Raw genomic sequence first — 18,626 nt, forward strand, 5'->3', positions numbered from 1 at the left:
CAGCCCAGAGCCCGACGCGGGGCTCGAACTCACGGACTGCGAGATCGTGACCTGGCTGAAGTCGGACGCTTAACCGACTGCGCCACCCAGGCGCCCCTATACTGACCTTCTAAATAGTGAGAGCCTTACATGATCTTCCTAATTGCCTAGTAGAATGCCATCTATCCTGAGTATTTAGCATATTGGTCAATATCAAACATGCAGAGTTCATTTAATTCCATGATGTCATTTTTTAGAAGAACAACAGTTGAGTATCAGTCTCATGGTCAAGGAGAATGAGGGCCAGAAGTGCTCTTTCCTGATATCCACACCACTGATCAAGCACACTCTCCTAACTCTACATAGTTGGTGACTAAGCATTCTAGGAATGTTTCTGAATGAAAAATACAAAAAGTCTGAACTTTCAAATAAATCTGAACTTCAAGATTCTGAGCCTGGGTGGCTTAGTCGGTTATGCGTCCAACTACGATCAGGCCATGATCTCGCGTTCTGTGAGTTTGATCCCGGGGTCAGGCTCTGTGCTGACAGCTCAGAGCCTTGAGCCTGCTTTGGATTCTGTGTCTCCCTCTCTTTCTGCCCCTCCCCTGCTGACACTCTGTCTCCCTCTCTCTCAAAAATAAATAAAACATTAAACATTTTTTTTTAATTCAAATATGATTTATTTCAAAGCAGTCTCTCTGGAAAGCTATGCAAATACTTACTTCAATGATGTTACAACTGATTAGGAGTTCTATAAATTCTCTTTGAAAGTGCTGTTAGGGCCAGTTCACAAGAAAATCATAATTCTTAAGCCAATTTCATAATCATATATCATTTTACACTCCGATTGATGTTACTCAGCTTTTCCATCATCTTATTCTGTGAAATTAAATGATCTTTAGCCATCTCAAAAATTTATATCCAGCCTCAAAGCATCAAGATGATTTCATAAACATCATTCATTGCTTATGATACTCAAAGAGAATATAAAATTCCAAAAGACCAGCTTAAGATGATGGCATTTAAAAAGTCAGTTCATAACCTGCTTATATTCCTTCTATATATATTGTCTGTTTATATTCCTTCTCTTTCCAAAGATAATTTGAGATAGCTTTATTGCTATTTTCAAAAAAAAACCCAACACTTATATAATGATATAAATTGTTTTCAAAAAACATTTTTTCTTATAACTCAGGCAATCATGTAACTTCTGAAAAACTCTCCAAAACTTATTTTTTTTAATGTTTTATTTATTTTTGAGAGAGATACAGAGTATGAGTGGGGAGAGAGCAGAAAGAGAGACACACAGAATCCGAAGCAGGCTCCAGGCTCTGAGCTGTCAGCACAGAGCCCCACGCGGGGCTCGAACTCACGAACCGTGAGATCATGACCTGAGCCAAAGTTGGACGCTCAACCGACTGAGCCACCCAGGTACCCCTCTCTAAAATTTATTTAAAGGATACTCTGAAAGATAAGCATGTCAAATTATATTGAATATATACTTAAATGTGCATAGAAAATTGTCTTAAAGTACATATACCAGGATGTAATGATGATATCCATTGAGGGACAGGATTATCAGACATTTTTAATTTTTCTTTATTTTTGGTCACCTGGACCTTCTTACATTCATACTAAGAATATGGAGCATTTATGCAATCAATCAATCAGTCAATCAATCAACCAATTGGGGCACCTGGGTGGCTCAGCTAGTTGAGTGTCAGATTCTTGATTTCGGCTCAGGTCATGATCTGACAGTTTGTGAGACTGAACTCCAGTCAGGCTCTGTACTGACAGCATGGAACCTGCTTGGGATTCTCTCTCAATCTCAATCTCTCTCTCTCTCTCTCTCTCTCTCTCTCTCTCTGTCTGCCCCTCACCCACACGCATGCATGCTTTCTCTCAAAATAAATAAACATTTACAAAAAAATCAATAAATACCAAACATATATATATAAATTTTTTTTTTTAACATTCCAGGATCTAAGCATTAAGGATGCTTAATCCTGCATATCTTAATATTTAAGAGCTCAAAATTTGGCTCAGGAAGAAGGGTATGCCTACCTAGATACTACAGAGGCAGAGTTTAAAAAGAACCTTATGTCTGGGTTTATCTCATCTCCTTGCCCTTCTGCATAATTCTACAACTATCTATACAACCCAAAAAGGAAACCTCGCCTATTCTAAATGAGCTACTACCTCTCAAAATGTTTAAGGCAAATTCAACAATTACATTGTTGATGACCTGAAAATGGGTCACCACACACAACTGATTATAACTCTCTTATGCAATCCTTCCTTTGGAGGAAACAAACACAGCTTGTACAAATATTTCAACTAGACCTACTTCCCTAAGAGAAGATGGTACGCATCTGTAAGCATTACCACGTTCTAAAAGCGCACAGCAAGGCAAAGGAAAAATTATGAAGAAGTTAAATCAGCCTAGTCATTTGTCCCAAGCAATTTCATATTACATCATTAATTTAAGAAAGTACATAGGCTTCTATTGCGTCATTAGTTAATAAACAAACCAGGCCAAGTTAAGACATTTTTACTTTGAAAGTTATGATGAAACAGATTATCTGGAAAAATAAGATAAGGTTTCAGAAATAACTACATTTCTACAGGATATGTAATTGTTTTCTATAGTTGCCTGTTAAACAGCTATACTATTTTCTTTCTAACTAGGAATTTAGGGCTCAAAACTATATCCAGCATGCTTTTAGTCTTTAAGCAAACAGACACTTATGAAATATATCTGAATGAATTTATATGGTGTGGACATTCCACATGTAAAGATTTGAAGATCATACCGCTCAACTACACCCAAGTTCAGATGCCTGTATCAAAAGAAGAGATGAATGGGGGACAGGCAACCACAGCGTGAAAGAAAAGCCCTCCCAAACTGAGTAACACCACATTCCATCTCCCTGGGATGGAACTAGGAAGGGGTGCTGCCCCAACTATACAGGCATTAAATCAGATATACTTGGGGATTATCTCAAAAATGCAACACCTCACAGCTCCCTTCCTATTTCACCATCTGAGAACCCTACACCTCAGAGGCCCTTGTAGCAAGAGGGAAATTTCCAATTCAATCATTCATAAAGTATCTTCTCCCTCCCTGAGTTTAGAAAAATCAGCCCAGAGACCCTAAAAGGAAATCACCAATTTATCCTTAAAATGAACACCGAGAGTTCCCAGCCTAAGAAGGAGTTATAGGTGCTCTGTAGTGTTTTTAAGGCACAAAGCTTGAGAGCAGGAAGTAGCTAGATGGTGTGGGAGAAGCCGTTGCATTTGAATGAAAATTAGTCTGTAACGATCCTATCTTTTTCACATTACTTATCCTAGACAGAAAGGTGGGGGCCTAGAATCAAAACATAAAGCTTAGGATGTCTTTGGTCCACCTCTTTGGGGGAGGGGGGCGGAGAAAGAAAACTTTTGTTGAAGGGTGGGTACGGTGTGTGGTATCTAAACTCCAAGAGACCTAGCATTACTTCCAGAAACAAGCCCATAGCAGTAGCAAGATGTATGAACTCTGGCAATCTGAACATGAGGATCAGTGTGACTGTCAAAAAATGCATAATATATTCCAATTTTATTTTTTTCTTCTTTCCTAAAATTGGTCAATATTATATAATATTTCAAAATCATCTTTAGAATGAAAATTTTAAAGCCTAGGTTAAATTAGCTGAGTTACTACCATTACACAATCTCAAAATTTTTACAAGCATCAACCTTCAGGGCACCCAGGTGGCTCAGTCAGTTAAGCGTCCGACTCTTGATTTCGGCTCAGGTCATGATATCACGGTTCATGAGTTCAAGCCCTACATTGGGCTCTGCGATAACAGTGTGGAGCCTGCTTGGGATTCTCTCTCTCCGCCTCTCTCTGACCCTCCCCCACTTATACAGTCAGTCTCTCTCTCTCTCTCTCTCTCTCTCTCTCTCTCTCTCTCAAAATAAATAACTTAAAAAAAAAGTGTCAACCTTCAATCCGATAACATCTTTAGCATCTGATGCTAAAACGCCTAAATTGTCACTAAGTGCCTTAACGGGGGTGCTGGGTTAATAATATCACCAATTAGGGCAGAAAGAAGATGAAGGTGAAGAAAAAGTACCTCTTTATACAATCCCACTGAGGCTCCTACTCTACTTTCTTCAGCTGCTCAGGGGGCTAAAACGATGAGGAGTGGAGAGAACGGAAAAGGGTGATTTCACTGCTAGGTACCCAGAGTTGGAGTGAACAAAAAGCAAAGGAGGATCTAAAGAGGATTTTTAAATGACAGAATTAGAATAGACACTACATAACATTAACTCCAATAATCTAGCAATTAAAATGAGACTTAAGACATGTTTATTATTTTACTACTCAGCCTGAATGGACAGTGGGCCTTTAAGATTATTTAATCTTACCCTGACAGACAAATCTAGAGTTATGATCATTACAATCATGCAAAGGGTTCATTTCACCATCTTCTGTCACACTAGGAAGTCCCACAGAAAGTCACTAATTAATTAACCAAAGCCCAAAAAGGAAAAATTCAGTTAAGTAACCATTTCTGGAATTATCTCCCATAAAATGTAGGCTTTTTTTTCCTCTTTTTCTCTTTGATTTCAAAACTCTCTAATGAGACAAATTGAGTAGTTACATACCTATAGATGGAGATTTGAAAGGGTATTTATCAGGAAGATCCACTCTAACTTTCCATACTCCACCTTCATATGGTGCTGAAATACAAGTAAAAATGTTAAACATTGTAACCGTGTGTTTCCACATTAAAAAACAAATCTGAGTCAAGGTGAAACATTAAATCCTAATCTCTTTCGAAAACCTTGTAAATTAATTCCTTCAGGAGTCAGGGACCCCATAATTAGTAGCTATTATATGTTCAGATTAAAATACTTTTCTTTAAAAAAAAAATTTGGGTTTGTGGGTTTGTGGGTTCGAGCCCTGCATCAGGCTCTCTGTTGACAGCTCAGAGCCTGGAGCCTGCTTCACATTCTGTGTCTCCCTCTCTCTCTCTCTCTCTCTCTGCCCCTCCCTGGCTCTTGATTGGTCTCTCTCTCTACCAAAAATAAATAAATATTAAGAAATATATATTTTTTAAAGATCTAGACTTGGAAAATAAGCAAAGACTCATTTCTCCCCTACATTTACCTGATTCTGTAAAGTATTAAGCACTATCCAATTAATTGGTAAAAAACAGCCTCCTATTTCAATCTACCCTGTTGACCACCCCTAACCAAACCCAAAAACAGAAATAGAAAAAATACATGAAACTTTCCCCCAAACCATCCACTGAGTAGCCACTCATTAAAAAATAAATAAACAAGAGTATTCACAATTCATGTTTAATACTGTCGCATGGAGATAAAAGAGAAAAGCATATAAAGAGTTATGATAAAAGCAAGACTTCCTCACTGGTTCTACAGTTGCATTAAATTTACTGTTCAAATACTACCCCGCCACCACCTGTCACTGATATTCTCATTACTTATTAAGGAGTAGAGAAAAAAGAAAAAGAAGAGCGCACATCAACATGTGTACTTACTTCCTTGTGGTCCATAAAACTTCACTACAAATTCATTGAGTCCTCCCAGGATCGTAACCTCATGCTTACTCTCAATGCTAAGGCAGAAGGTAAAGGAAAGTACACAGGCTTTATATTACCTAGAACTAAAGATGATATCCCCAAGATATGCTATGTAAAGTGTTACCAACATTTGATATGAAACTGACAATATAAAATATACATAGTCATTCTGGTCACTTAGAAGGCAATATATACTCTTGTGAAAAGAAAGGGAATGAGCTTTAGATTCAGAGGCTGGAGTTCAAATCCCAGGACTGCCATTTGCTGGTTTTGCGGGCCCATGCAGAATAACATGAACTCACTCTTTGACAACCGGGAAACACCACTTCATAGAATTTCTGTAAGGACTGAATGGGTCAAATACGTAAAATGTGTAAGACTGCATTTTGTATATACATAATGTATATGTATATACAATACATAATGTATATTGGATATAATGCATGTACATAATGTATATACATAAATGAAAAACAGGCACTTAGTTTTAGTTTTTCTCTCTTCTGTGAGCTCTCTTCCCCAACCTACTCCCAGTGACCCTTTAACACAAACTCCATTATTCCCTTTAGTCAAATACTCAGCATAGCACTGATTCTCCTAAACTATAAATGCTGTGCTCCTAAAATTATGGATTTACTAATAAGCCAAGTCCCCACCCGTTCTCCCCCTGGCTTGGAGAATAATCAAATAATTAGTGATGCCACCTTGCTAACAAGTACTGTTAAATGCAAAAGACCAGCAAAAAAATAAAAACCAAAATGTTGTCTGTAGTATTTCCTTTCACCTATGCTTTCTCTCCCTTCCAAATCTCTCTGCGCCTTAGACTGGCCTCTGGGTTCTGGTGCATGCCAGGGCTCTCCTCACAGGAGCAACACTTCTGTGGTCTCTTCCTCAAAAACTTGCCTGTCCCTGAGACTCTCACCTCTTTAAGGTACTAATATTCAGCTATAGGAACCAAACCAACCCGAATCAGAAAAGAGAGCTACTGGTTTAATATGTACCTGTTTTATGTTTCTGTTTTGTAGTTCAAACAAATAATGACTCAGGAATTTTAGGTGCTGGGGTTTGGAGGGCCCTCAAATCTCACAATGAAATTAAACAACAACTAAACCCCTAACAACCAGTTATGATTAACTGGTCTTATCTTTCTCCGTCAACAATGCCAATTACATTTTAATTACATGTACTATTATATAAAGGGAAAGAACTGAAAGAAATGTAAAAACATTCTCTTATATAAAGAAATACGGTCTTTTTAAAAGATTTGAAATTACATATTTGGCTTTCTTATTTTGTGGTCCTACGGGCCACGAAACAGAGGGGCTGGGTGTATTTCTGGGAAAGTGCCTTGCTGAAGAGCCTTGAACAATCTCCACTGAAGACATGTAACAAGACAATTTAGTTTATGCTACTTTGATCTCATTCTTTTCTAAATGAAAACTATTTTAATAACATGCACACTGAAAGGACTCAAATAGTATCCACATTGTAAAATGGGCTTCATTTCTCGCTTGGTCAAATGAGACATTCATGGATGCTTCGGGGTAAATTCTACCTGACTAGTCACCTTCTGTCACCTGGCAAAATGTTCCAAAGCTAATGCTTATGTAATAAATAAACGTACAACAGGTTTAAATTGTCTTAAAACAAACAAAAGAGCCAAAAGAGCACCTTGTGTTGTAAGTTAAACCTAGTTACAATAAACAAAATTAAACACAATAAAGCCCTTGAAGAAAACAGACTTTTTAAAAAATACTCTTGGGGGCTCCTGGGTGGCTCAGTTGGTTAAGCATCTGACTTCAGCTGTGCTGACAGCTCAGAGCCTGGAGCCTGCTTCAGATTCTGTGTCTCCCTCTCTCTCCGCCTCTCCCCCACTTGTGCTCTCTCTCAAAAATAAACGCGTAAAAATAAAAAAATAATCTCGGGGCAAAAAGGCTTTCCTAAGAATGACACCAAAGCCAGAAACCAGAAAGGAAAAGATTAGCAGATACAAGCACAAACACACACGTAAAACTTCTGTATTGTAAAAAACAAAAAAATAGGTATGTATACATTTTTTTAAGCAGGCATCAAGCCCGGCATGGAGCCGAACGCAGGGCTTAAACTCGTGACCCAGAGATCAAGACCTGAGGGAAAATGAGACTCAACTGACTGAGCCACCCAGGCGCCCCATAAAAGGCAAAATTAAAACAAAGGACAGCCTAGGAAGGAAAAAAAAACTATAGCATATGACCAAAAAATGTGAATTAAAATATATGAGGTTATTACAAAGCAATAAGAAACATGAGAAACACCTTGACAAAGAAAAGACAAGAACAGCCAAGAAAACTGAATGAGCATAATTAAGCTAAAAAATTTTCAACTCATTAGTTTAAAAATCACACATTTTCAGGGGCGCCTGGGTGGCGCAGTCGGTTAAGCGTCCGACTTCAGCCAGGTCACGATCTCGCGGTCCGGGAGTTCGAGACCCGCGTCAGGCTCTGGGCTGATGGCTCAGAGCCTGGAGCCTGCTTCCGATTCTGTGTCTCCCTCTCTCTCTGCCCCTCCCCCGTTCATGCTCTGTCTCTCTCTGTCCCAAAAATAAATAAACGTTGAAAAAAAAATTTAAAAAAAAATCACACATTTTCCACCCTTTTCCACTATACACTGATAAAGAGGAAAGAGCTGATGAAAACCTCGTGTTCAGTGGAATACAAATTAGTATTCCTGAGGGTAAATTTAACACTATATTCCAAAACTCAAAATGCATTTATCTTTTATTCAAATTTCCTTTTTATGAAGTTATTTTATAAAAAAAATAACCAGAAACTGCTGGCGGGAGTGTGACACAGTTTCAACCATCCTGGAAAACCGCTGGCGTGGTAAAGCTCCACACGTGCACCCTCCCAATAGTCAGGTATGGCCGTGATCACCAAAACACAGGTTCAAGGATGTTCACAGTGCTACTTACAAATCCAAAAATTAGGTTACGACCCAGAGACTCCCCAATAATAAAAAGGACTTACAGTTGTCACCCAACAGAATACTGCACAGCAATAAAAAATGAATTGCAACATGTTAAGTGCATGAGTCTCCCAGATAGGACAGTGACAGAAACCAGATACCAAAGAGTAGACACAATATGATTCCAGCCATACACATTTCAAAGAGACTAAATAAATCAACGGTGTCAGACATCAGGACAGTAGCTACCCTAGTGGAGACTGTGAGCACCGGGAAGTGGTTTGAGGGGGGATTTCTGGGGTGCTGATTAAACCATTACTGTTTCATTTATCACTGAGCTACAAAAACGATTTTTCATATATATATGCTATTGTCTAACCAAAAGTTTACTGAAAGTAAGACAAAGTATATCTGAAACGTGCAAATATGTTTACTGGAATATGTGAAATTTAAAAATGGAAATTAGGGGCGCCTGGGTGGCTCAGACGCTTAGGCGTCCAACTCTCTTATTTCACTAGTGTTTACTGATGCCCTTTCCCCACCCAGAGCTCTTCCAATGTATGTTTCTGCTCAGCTTGGGGTATCCAGTAGTAGTCAACTGAATAAAGTAGTACAGATAAAGATATCCCAGTCATTAAACAAAACCAAATAAATTCACAAGGATAATGAAAGAATAGAGTAAGGCAGAAATTTAAATGAGTTTAACAAAAGAAGTCATAAACTAATTTTTTAAATATAAAAATCTGTAGAAGCAGCATTCCTCATTAGCCAGACCTAACTTGCTATGAGTAGCACTGATTAAAATATTTATTTTTGAGAGAGAGAGGGAGAATGTGGGGGTGGGGGGCGAAAAGAGAGGGAGACTCAGAATCAGAAGCAGGCTCCAGGCTCTAACCTGTCAGCACAGAGCCCGACGAGGGGCTGGAACCCACAAATCGTGTGATCATGACCTGAGCCAAAGCTGGACACTCAACCGACTGAGCCACTCAGGTGCCCCTGACAGCAATTACTCTTAATCACTTAAAATTCTGTTATCCACATGGATGGCTCTTCTAGAAAACTGAGATCATTTCTATCCTTTACATGGCTGCAATAAATCTGGGTTTCTTCCATTTTGTGACCTGTTTGAGAGTTAGTCCATGCTTTTATCACTCTCCAAAGAGTCATGTTAAAATGAGATTAGAAATCAGTGCTCCGGGGACGCCTGAGTGGCTCACTTGGTTGAGCACCCAACTTCAGCTCAGGTCATGATGTCGCGATTGGTGAGTTCAAGCCCTGTGTTGGGCTCCTCTGTTGTCCGCATATAGCCCGCTTTGGATCCTCTGCACCCTTCTCTCTCTGCCCCTTCCCTGCCTGTGCGCGCTCTCTCTCTCTCTCTCTCTCAAAAATTAAAAATAAACATTAAAAAAAATTTTTTTTAAGGAAATCAATGCTCCAAACCTCCCCTTTCCCACAATCCCTGGTATGGTCTTCCAACGTCAGATATACTGGCTCTGTCTTTAGTTACACGTTATTAGTGAATTAGAGTTCTTAGAGTCCATTTCATATGAAAAGCTCAAGTAAGCTGAATGAAACCTTTAAAACTCCTACCAAGTTGGTAAAACGAAGAAGCTGTGCTAAATTTATGCTGCCTTGGAATGGTACAGACAACTAAATCAGATGGAAAAAAAGAATTTAAGTTTAGTTGAAAGAAAAACACTGCATTAAAAATAAGCCATTTCATCACCATGAATGACTGACTTGCCCACAAAAAATATAAAATTACTTGACTGCTGTTACCATGTGTGTTTATGGTAGAGGCCGCAAGTTTCTTTCTCCTCTCTGCTGCAAAGTCAAGGGCAAGGAAGGCAAATGAGAAGGCAGGTTACAACGACAAAAATAATGATCTATTTCTGATCAGGCTAGTAGACTGGCAGGAGCTCACTAGAAGGTTTCTTCATTACTTTCTCAGTTTCAAAGCTTAAAAGCAGAAAATAACCTTCAGATACTGTTCTGGTAAAAATATGTTAAACAAACGCATAAAGCCACATTTTACTCACCTCTGATCTAAGCTGTTCGCAAAATACTGCGTTTTACTTACTTAGCGTTTCACTATTAAGTACTATCAGCATTTTTGGTAGAATAATGATTAACATTCCCAGGAACCCAAGTTCATTTCACTTTTAAAATGCCAGCCACCCACCCCCTTATTTCCCCTGAATGGCATTATGATTACACAATCTAATATTTAAAGGTTAATGCCAAACTGTCAAGAGATAACTGACATTCTTGGCAAAACGTGTCTATCGGGATTTTAGAAATGATTTTTATATAGTTCTGGAATTTTCCAGAAAGAGAGCCAAGGGCTAAAAGCCTGTGCCGCAGGATTGACCTTAACAGGTCAAAGACCTAGGAATCAGACAGCATTGTTTCCTAAGTTTACTGATAATGAGCTTATAAAATAAATGAGGGTGGCCTCCCTGAGCTGTGTCCATGGAAGTAAGGGACTGGGGTGAAGAATGTGCTTCTGTACAGAAAGTAGAAGCAATCTGTGTGGCTTTCTCTATATATGTTCAGACCAGTCTATTTCCAACCCTCCTTGAGATTAATCACATTCTGAAAGTTGAAGAAACTTGCCAACCTTTATTTACTACCTGGTATTCTTAATAAAAACACAGCGTGTCTTGTGAACCCATTAATGTGCAAAATATCACAAAAATAATATTGGGTTATGTTTATAGAGAATCCTCCTTTAGGGATGTACACTGAAATATTTACTAACTAAGCTATATGATGTCTAGAATCTGCCTTAAAATAACCCAGTATGGGCAGAGTTAGGAAAGGGGTACAGAAGAAATGGCGGAAGCCTTGAGGTAGGAATTACTGAATCTGAATGATGGGTGCCTGGAGGGGGGAGCAGTCACCACATTGTTCTTCTATGTTTGAAATTTTCCATAAGAAAAGTTCTAACAGTGTAGAAGAACTTAGCTGCTGTAGCTGTTTCTCAAAAGCTTATGAAGGGGGGGGCGGGGCACCTGGGTGGCTCAATCGGTTATGCATCTGATTTTTCTTTCAGCTCAGCACACGATCTCACAGTTCATGGGCTTGAGCCCCACGTCAGGCTCCGTGCTGGCAGTGCAGAGCCTGCTTGAGATTCTCTGTCTCCCCCGCTCTCTGCCTTTCCCCTTCTCGTGTGCGCTCTCTCCCCCGTCAAAATAAACAAACATTTAAAGGAAAAAAAAAAAAAAAAAGCAAGCTTATGAAACAATCCAACATCTTTTCCTGAGGTCCAGTACTTAGTCTGAGGAAGAAAAAGGCAGCAAATGATCCAGTACGTAAAAGAACAAAGACTTCTTATTGAGAGAGAAGAATACTCTGCCAAGGTAGCAACTCAACAAGTGACATTCTAGATGAATGAAATTCAAAAGGATGTCTAAGAAAAATCCAATCACTCAGAAGGAATATGAGCATAGCTTTTGCATACCTATGACAAATAGCCTCTGGGCAATAATTACTTATACCTTAAACAAAGGTACATCTGTAAAGAAAAATGGTCATGTACAACAGCAGAGGCTCCTGGGTGAGAGGAAAGTTTAAATTAAAAAAAAAAGGCTTTTAAAGGTTTGTATTCTTTTTATTAGGAGAGGGGAGGACTTTTACAGAAAAGAGAAATAATGAAAACAGAAATAAAAGCTATCAAGAAAATAAGCATGGGGAAAAGGATGAAAGGCAGTAATAGGGAAGAAAAAAGCCTTCTGCCAGTGATGAAATAAAATATAAAGAATAAGGGCATATTTTTATCATTTATCTCAATCTGGGAGACAATAATACAATGCCAAGAGCAATCAACAAAACAATATTCAGGTGTCATATTTCCTAAACTCAAACGATTTTATTCCCTGTATCACCCTCCAAAATATTTTAAGCTTTCCACATGAAGTGACAGGAATCTATTGTGCTGAGCTATGGAGAATATACTGTTAGCATCTATTAAATCCACAAAAGATCACAGGCTTTATTTCTGTTAAAAAGTTGGTTTACTAAATATTCTACACACAAGAGCCATAAGGCAAACACAAACCACTCTTGGACAAACCTGCTTAAAATTTAGCAAGGGAACAGGAGATCTGTAGGTTAAAGAGTAAAGGTAAAAAAGGGTTGCACCAAGTGCTACTAGGGTCTACAGAAATAGATTTCTTCTAGTTTGCAGGTATAGACAGAGATGGATTTACACAGGGCTTAAGAACAGTATGGGATTTGGATGTGCAGAGGTGGGAGAGGCATTTAAAACAAAACCAGAAAAGCACAGGATATGTCCACAGAATGGGGACCACTACGTTTTTATTGTGATGAGTGGACCATGGGGAGTGTAAGAAAGTAAGCCAAGACCAGATTATCAATGGCCCCAAAGTATGGATTTTATACGGTGAACAGAGACAGTTTGTATTCCTAGGCACGGTGAGCGCAACTGTGCTTTACACAAAGATACCTGGGCTGTGGTGTGTAGGACTGGCTGAAGGGGTGATAAACAGTTAAAGCAAAAGAGCAGAAAAGAAACATTCAAGGCCTCAACTAAGGTAACAGCCATGGGAATGATGGGAGAGATTAGAGAGTCTTCTCAGGCTTTGCAACTGACACAGCATAGCTGATAGAAAGCAGCTCCAGTGCTGCTAGAGTATCTCATTTTCGTGGGAAACCAAAAAACCAGATTTCTAAGTCAATCTCATTTCTAAATGTAAACAGAGCACATGTGCTCCAATGTCTCTCAGTGAAGCTTTCTGGGATCATTCTACTTACAACCACAGGCTGCTACATTCCCAGCAACTAATTAATATACTATGTATTTTACTTTATTTATCTCGTCTCCTACTACACAATGCAAACTTCGTAAGGACAAGGATTCTCTGGTTTGTTCACTGCTGCATTCTTAGAGCCTAGAAGAGTGCCTGGCACATAGTAGGGACGCAATCAACACTATATAAAATGAACATATGAAGTTGCAAGACAGGCATGACCTGAAACTGCCAATCTGAGGTCTGACTACAGTTTTAGCCTTGTCGGACAGCAGAGGTGATACTATTAATGGCAAGGTGGAACACAGGACAGAAGGGACAAATTTTTTATGGAAGATGCTAAGTTCGGTTTTGAACACACAAAATTTGAAGTATAAATGGATAAACCAAGCAACGATATACTATAAGCAGATGAACACTTGTGATTTAAAAAGTCACCTTGGGGTCCGGTCCCTGGGTGGCTCAGTCGGTTAAGCTTCCGACTTCCGACTTCGGCTCAGGTCACGATCTCACAGTTTGAGTTCGAGCCTCACATCGAGCCTCACATTGGGCTCTGTGCTGATAGCTTGGGGCTCATGCTCATGCTCTGTCTCTCAAAAATAAGTAAACAGTGAAAAAAATTTTTTTAAGGAGTTATCTTGTAAATCACTTAACTCTCAGCTTATTTCCCAATCTTTAAAAAAAAGGGGGGGGGGCAGTGGGTGACTGAGGAGGGATTTCTACCTCATTCACAGGATTGTTGAAGATGAAATGAAATAAAATCCCTACAAAGAAAGGTACCTGGCCCAGTATCTGACACAACAGGAATTCAAATTTTGGGGTGGGGGTGGGGGAGGAGGGGCAGAGGGAGAGAGAACCTCAATACAGGGCTCGATCCCAGGACCCTGGGATCATGACCAGAGCTGATATAAAGAGTCATACGGGGGCGCCTGGGTGGCGCAGTCGGTTAAGCGTCCGACTTCAGCCAGGTCACGATCTCGCGGTCCGGGAGTTCGAGCCCCGCGTCGGGCTCTGGGCTGACGGCTCAGAGCCTGGAGCCTGTTTCCGATTCTGTGTCTCCCTCTCTCTCTGCCCCTCCCCCGTTCATGCTCTGTCTCTCTCTGTCCCAAAAATAAATAAAAAACGTTGAAAAAAAAAAATTAAAAAAAAAAAAAAAAGAGTCGTACGCTCAACCGACTGAGCCACTCAGGCACCTCAGGAATTCAATTTTTTTTAATGTAAAAAATACACAAAACTGACTAGAGATTAGTTTCCACAGAACTAAAGTTTACTTAAGCAAAATCTTTTTTAATATCTAAAAAATTAAGTTTTCTTCTACATTCTTGAGAATACTAAAACAAAACAAACATCCTTTCTTGATGTTTTCATTATGACTAATGGTTGCTATATGGCACCACAAAATACAATGACGTCATCTGGAACTAACAAGGCATATGCTTATTTTGTGAAATAGAAACTTCCCATACTGTTATGGAGGCATTGGCAGGTGCTTTTCCTAAGTTTTTTTGTTTTAAGTAATCTCTACCCCCAACATGGGGCTCAAACTCACAACCCCAAGATCAAGAGCCACATACTCTTCTCATGGAGCCAGCTATAGGCATCCCCCTTGGTTTGTTTTTAGCTATGTTTGAGAGCTGTTAGTGGGCTACCATCCTTTAAAATGTTATCGATGGTGATAATCAAAATCAGATAACCAAAGTTTATGAACTTTTAATTTTTTTAATTTTTATTTACTTTTTTTAAGTAGGCATGGAAGCCAATGCGGGGCTTAAACTCATGACCCTGAGGATCAAGACCTGAGCTGAGATCAACAGTCAGATGCTTAACCTACTGATCCACCCAGGTGCCCCCATAAAATTTAATTAAGAAAAAAAAAATTCTAAAAAAGACATTCTCCAATAAATAAAATACACTTAAAAAAATTTTTTTATGTTTATTCATTTTTGAAAGACAGAGAGAGACAGAGCACAAGCAGGGGTGGGTCAGAGAGAAAGGGGGACACGGAATCTGAAGCAGGATCCAGGCTCCGAGCCATCAGCACCAGAGCCCAACACGGGGGCTCGAACTCATGAACTGCGAGATCACGACGTGAGCCGAAGTCAGATGCTCAGCCGACTGAGCCACCCAGGTGCCCCAATATACTTTTTCAGTTGTTTGTTTGCAGGTTTACAACTAAATTAGTTGACTGTAACTGCCAGAAACCTAAGTGATTGAGTGATCACTTATTTAAAAACAGTCTTTTCAAAATAAGTATGTATTCTCCAGAAGCTTGTAAAGCAAAAAACTTTGACAACTTACTAGGATACACTGAATATTTAAAGATACTTTATCTAAGGGGTAAAAGGTAGCATGTACTATTTTTTTAGGTAGCATGTGTTTCAAAAATTTTACATAGTCAAAAATTTCAATGGGTAATAACAAGGTTAAACAGCAAGCATGTTCATTACCACCCAGCAGACTATAAATCACACTAGCCTTAGAAGAGATTTTTTTCCCTCAAGTGTTATGCTTTCATTTAAAGCTTCCATGTCAGAAACCAAAGTAAACACTGGCAAGATCTAAGTAAATGTTATTTTTTTTAATGGGAAAATCATCATAACTTAGCTTTTCCTGGATGCATTATTCGGCTTCCAGAGCTCCAAATAATAAAGTAAAAGATTCCAAAGAAAAATTAAGAGTCATAAGTCACAGAAAATAATTCTTTCAAATAGATTTTAGAAAAGGGAAATATGTCAGAAAGACATACAGGAAATCTAAGCCCCACTCCACCCCCCACAAAAAGGTTTTATAAAGCAGACCTATAGGGGCACCTGGGTGGCTCAGTTGGTTAAGCGAGCGACTTCACCTCAGGTCATGATCTAGCGGTTCGGGAGTTCAAGCCCCGCTTTGGGCTCTGGGCTGACAGCTCAGAGCCTGGAGCCCGTTTTGGATTCTGTATGTGTGTGTGTGTCTCTCTCTGACACCCCCTCACCCCCTGTTCACACTCTCTCTTTCCTTCAAAGATAAACACTAAAAAATAAAGCAGACCTATAAAGCCCAATAGAAAAGCAAAGGAAAATATGGAAAAATGATGCCATCCTGAGACCAAAAAAAACCCCAGTCAAAACAAGTAAAATGGGGGCACCTCGGTGGCTCAGTCGGTTGAAGTGTCCAACTTTGGCTCAGGTCAGACCTGAGCTCATGGTTAGTGAGTTTGGGCCCCACATTGGGCTCTGCGCTGACAGCATAAGAGTCTGCTTGGGATTCTCTCCACACACACACCCCCACTGTGCCCCTACCCAACTTGTGCTCTCTCTCTCTCTGAAAATACATAAAACCTAAAAGAAAACAAAAAACAGAAATAAAATATATACTTTCTAAGAAGCTTGAATTCCAGTTAAGCACTTCAAAATATTTAGAAGATTAATAATAAAATATAAATAGCTCTTTAAAAAACTCTACTGCTTTGCTATTTTATGGCAACTGTTCATTTTGTTTACTTTCAAAATAAAAGGTTATCAATAAAATATAAATAGCTCTTTAATAAACTTCAGTGTTTTGCTATTCTGGCAACTGTGTATTTTGTTTACTTTTAATTAAAAATGTAGAAATCATATACATAAATTAACAATATATTAACTAAATAGTATATTAGTCTTAAATAAATCATAAGATTAATCAAAAGCTTAATTTTCATGATTTGTTATAGCTTGATTCAAAGATAAAATACACAGTATGTTAAAAATAAATCATTTTCCCAGAGAATTGCTTATTATTTTAAGCATGATAAGGATATTATGGCTTTTTAAGAAAATGTCCCTATTTTTAAGAGGGACCAACTGATTCATGTAGTTGTTAATGACAACAATGTCTGGGATTTGCCCTAAAATATTTCAGAGAGAAGAAAACGAGAAGTGTGAGAAAGTCCTGATAACTGCAAAGTTTTAAGTGACAGAGACTCAGTGTGAACTCATCTTTCATTTTGTGCACACTTGAAAAATTTCATAATAAAACAAAATTATTTACTTTTATTTAATTTCCAATACCTACCATTTCTTCTTCTTCCTTTTTTAAATCAGAAGATTGTATATATTTATTTATTTATTTTTTTTTTTATTTTTGGGACAGAGAGAGACAGAGCATGAACGGGGGAGGGGCAGAGAGAGAGGGAGACACAGAATCGGAAACAGGCTCCAGGCTCTGAGCCATCAGCCCAGAGCCCGACGCGGGGCTCGAACTCCCGGACCGCGAGATCGTGACCTGGCTGAAGTCGGACGCTCAACCGACTGCGCCACCCAGGCGCCCCTGAAGATTGTATATATTTAGCTACACTCTACCTCTCTGGAAGGTTGACATGCACTGTGAGGGAACTAGTCAAACATCCATATATTTAGAATAGAGCTTTGAACTGTGGAGAAAAAATGAGGATTTAAAAGATTCTCGAGACAGAAGACACCCCAGAGACATCAAGTTCACAATGAAAATCCTTAAACACTTTTCCAGAAAAATGGTCTAAAAAACAATTTTTGGAAAAATTTTAGGAGTAGGACACATTAAAAGATACTGGTACCTAATCACAACTTCCAACCACCTTTCCTGTTTTCAGTTTGGAGGCAGATGAAACCACTATCCACGTGTCAGAGAAGCTAACAGAAAGAACCCTGTCATTCCAAAGGCAGACTACCTAATCACAGGAGGCTGGAGGAGAAAAACAAATGAATCACAACCTTAAGGATGACAACAGCACCTGAACTTGAAAACTTTGTGAAGTCAAAGACAACATGTAATTTCCCCATAAATGATACAGAAACATGCAAAGAGTCCAGTGGCCCTCTGCAAAATCCTCATGCAACTATCTATTTAAAAAAACATGCTATCTCCCCTTCTGGGCTGTATGCTTCTTCAATGTGCCATCAACAGTCCCTAGGTCATAGTGGGAGGGGCTTCTCAGTAAGTATTATTAAGCTAAATTTAATATGGCTTTATGCAGTATCTTTGGCATTTCATGCTTCCAATGTTCTTCTCTTCTCTGAACATCTTTGAAAACTTTACTTCCTTTGTTTTCAATACAGTAGAGCAGTTTTTACCCTAATACTTGACACGTAGACTACAATATCACTCAATGAAAACAGAATTTTTTAATAATCCCTACCCACAGACATACTTAATCAAAGCATATGTGAATCATTTACAATAAGCAGTGACTTTTTTTTTTTTGAAGTAAGCTCTATGGCCAACATGGGGCTTAAGCTCATTACCCTGAGATCAGGAGTCGCATGCTCTACTGAGCCAGCCAGGTGCCTCAGCAGTGACTTTTTTTTTTCTTTAATGTTTACTTTTGACAGACAAAGAGAGCACA

The 18,626-nt window shown here is 38.9% G+C and overlaps 1 protein-coding gene across 5 annotated transcripts in view; it reads right to left on the reverse strand.

The window, feature by feature from the left end:
- UBE2H (ubiquitin conjugating enzyme E2 H) overlaps positions 1-18,626 on the reverse strand; it is a 104,187-nt gene that overhangs the window by 41,046 nt on the left and 44,515 nt on the right. For 4 of the 5 annotated variants that reach the window (XM_047094473.1, XM_047094471.1, XM_047094472.1 and 1 more), the window contains 2 exons: positions 5,532-5,608; positions 4,633-4,707 (listed from right to left, as the gene is read on the reverse strand). The exons of the other annotated variant lie outside the window; for it this stretch is intronic. In XM_047094473.1, coding sequence (XP_046950429.1) covers positions 4,633-4,707; positions 5,532-5,608 — 152 coding nt within the window. The remainder of the gene's footprint in view (positions 1-4,632; positions 4,708-5,531; positions 5,609-18,626) is intronic. 5 annotated transcript variants of the gene reach the window in all.

The sequence above is a fragment of the Lynx rufus genome, unplaced genomic scaffold (genome assembly GCF_022079265.1).
Source record: "Lynx rufus isolate CCGP_SWC_20201006 ecotype Redwood Valley unplaced genomic scaffold, mLynRuf1.p SCAF_4, whole genome shotgun sequence".
NCBI classification, from domain to species: domain Eukaryota; kingdom Metazoa; phylum Chordata; class Mammalia; order Carnivora; family Felidae; genus Lynx; species Lynx rufus.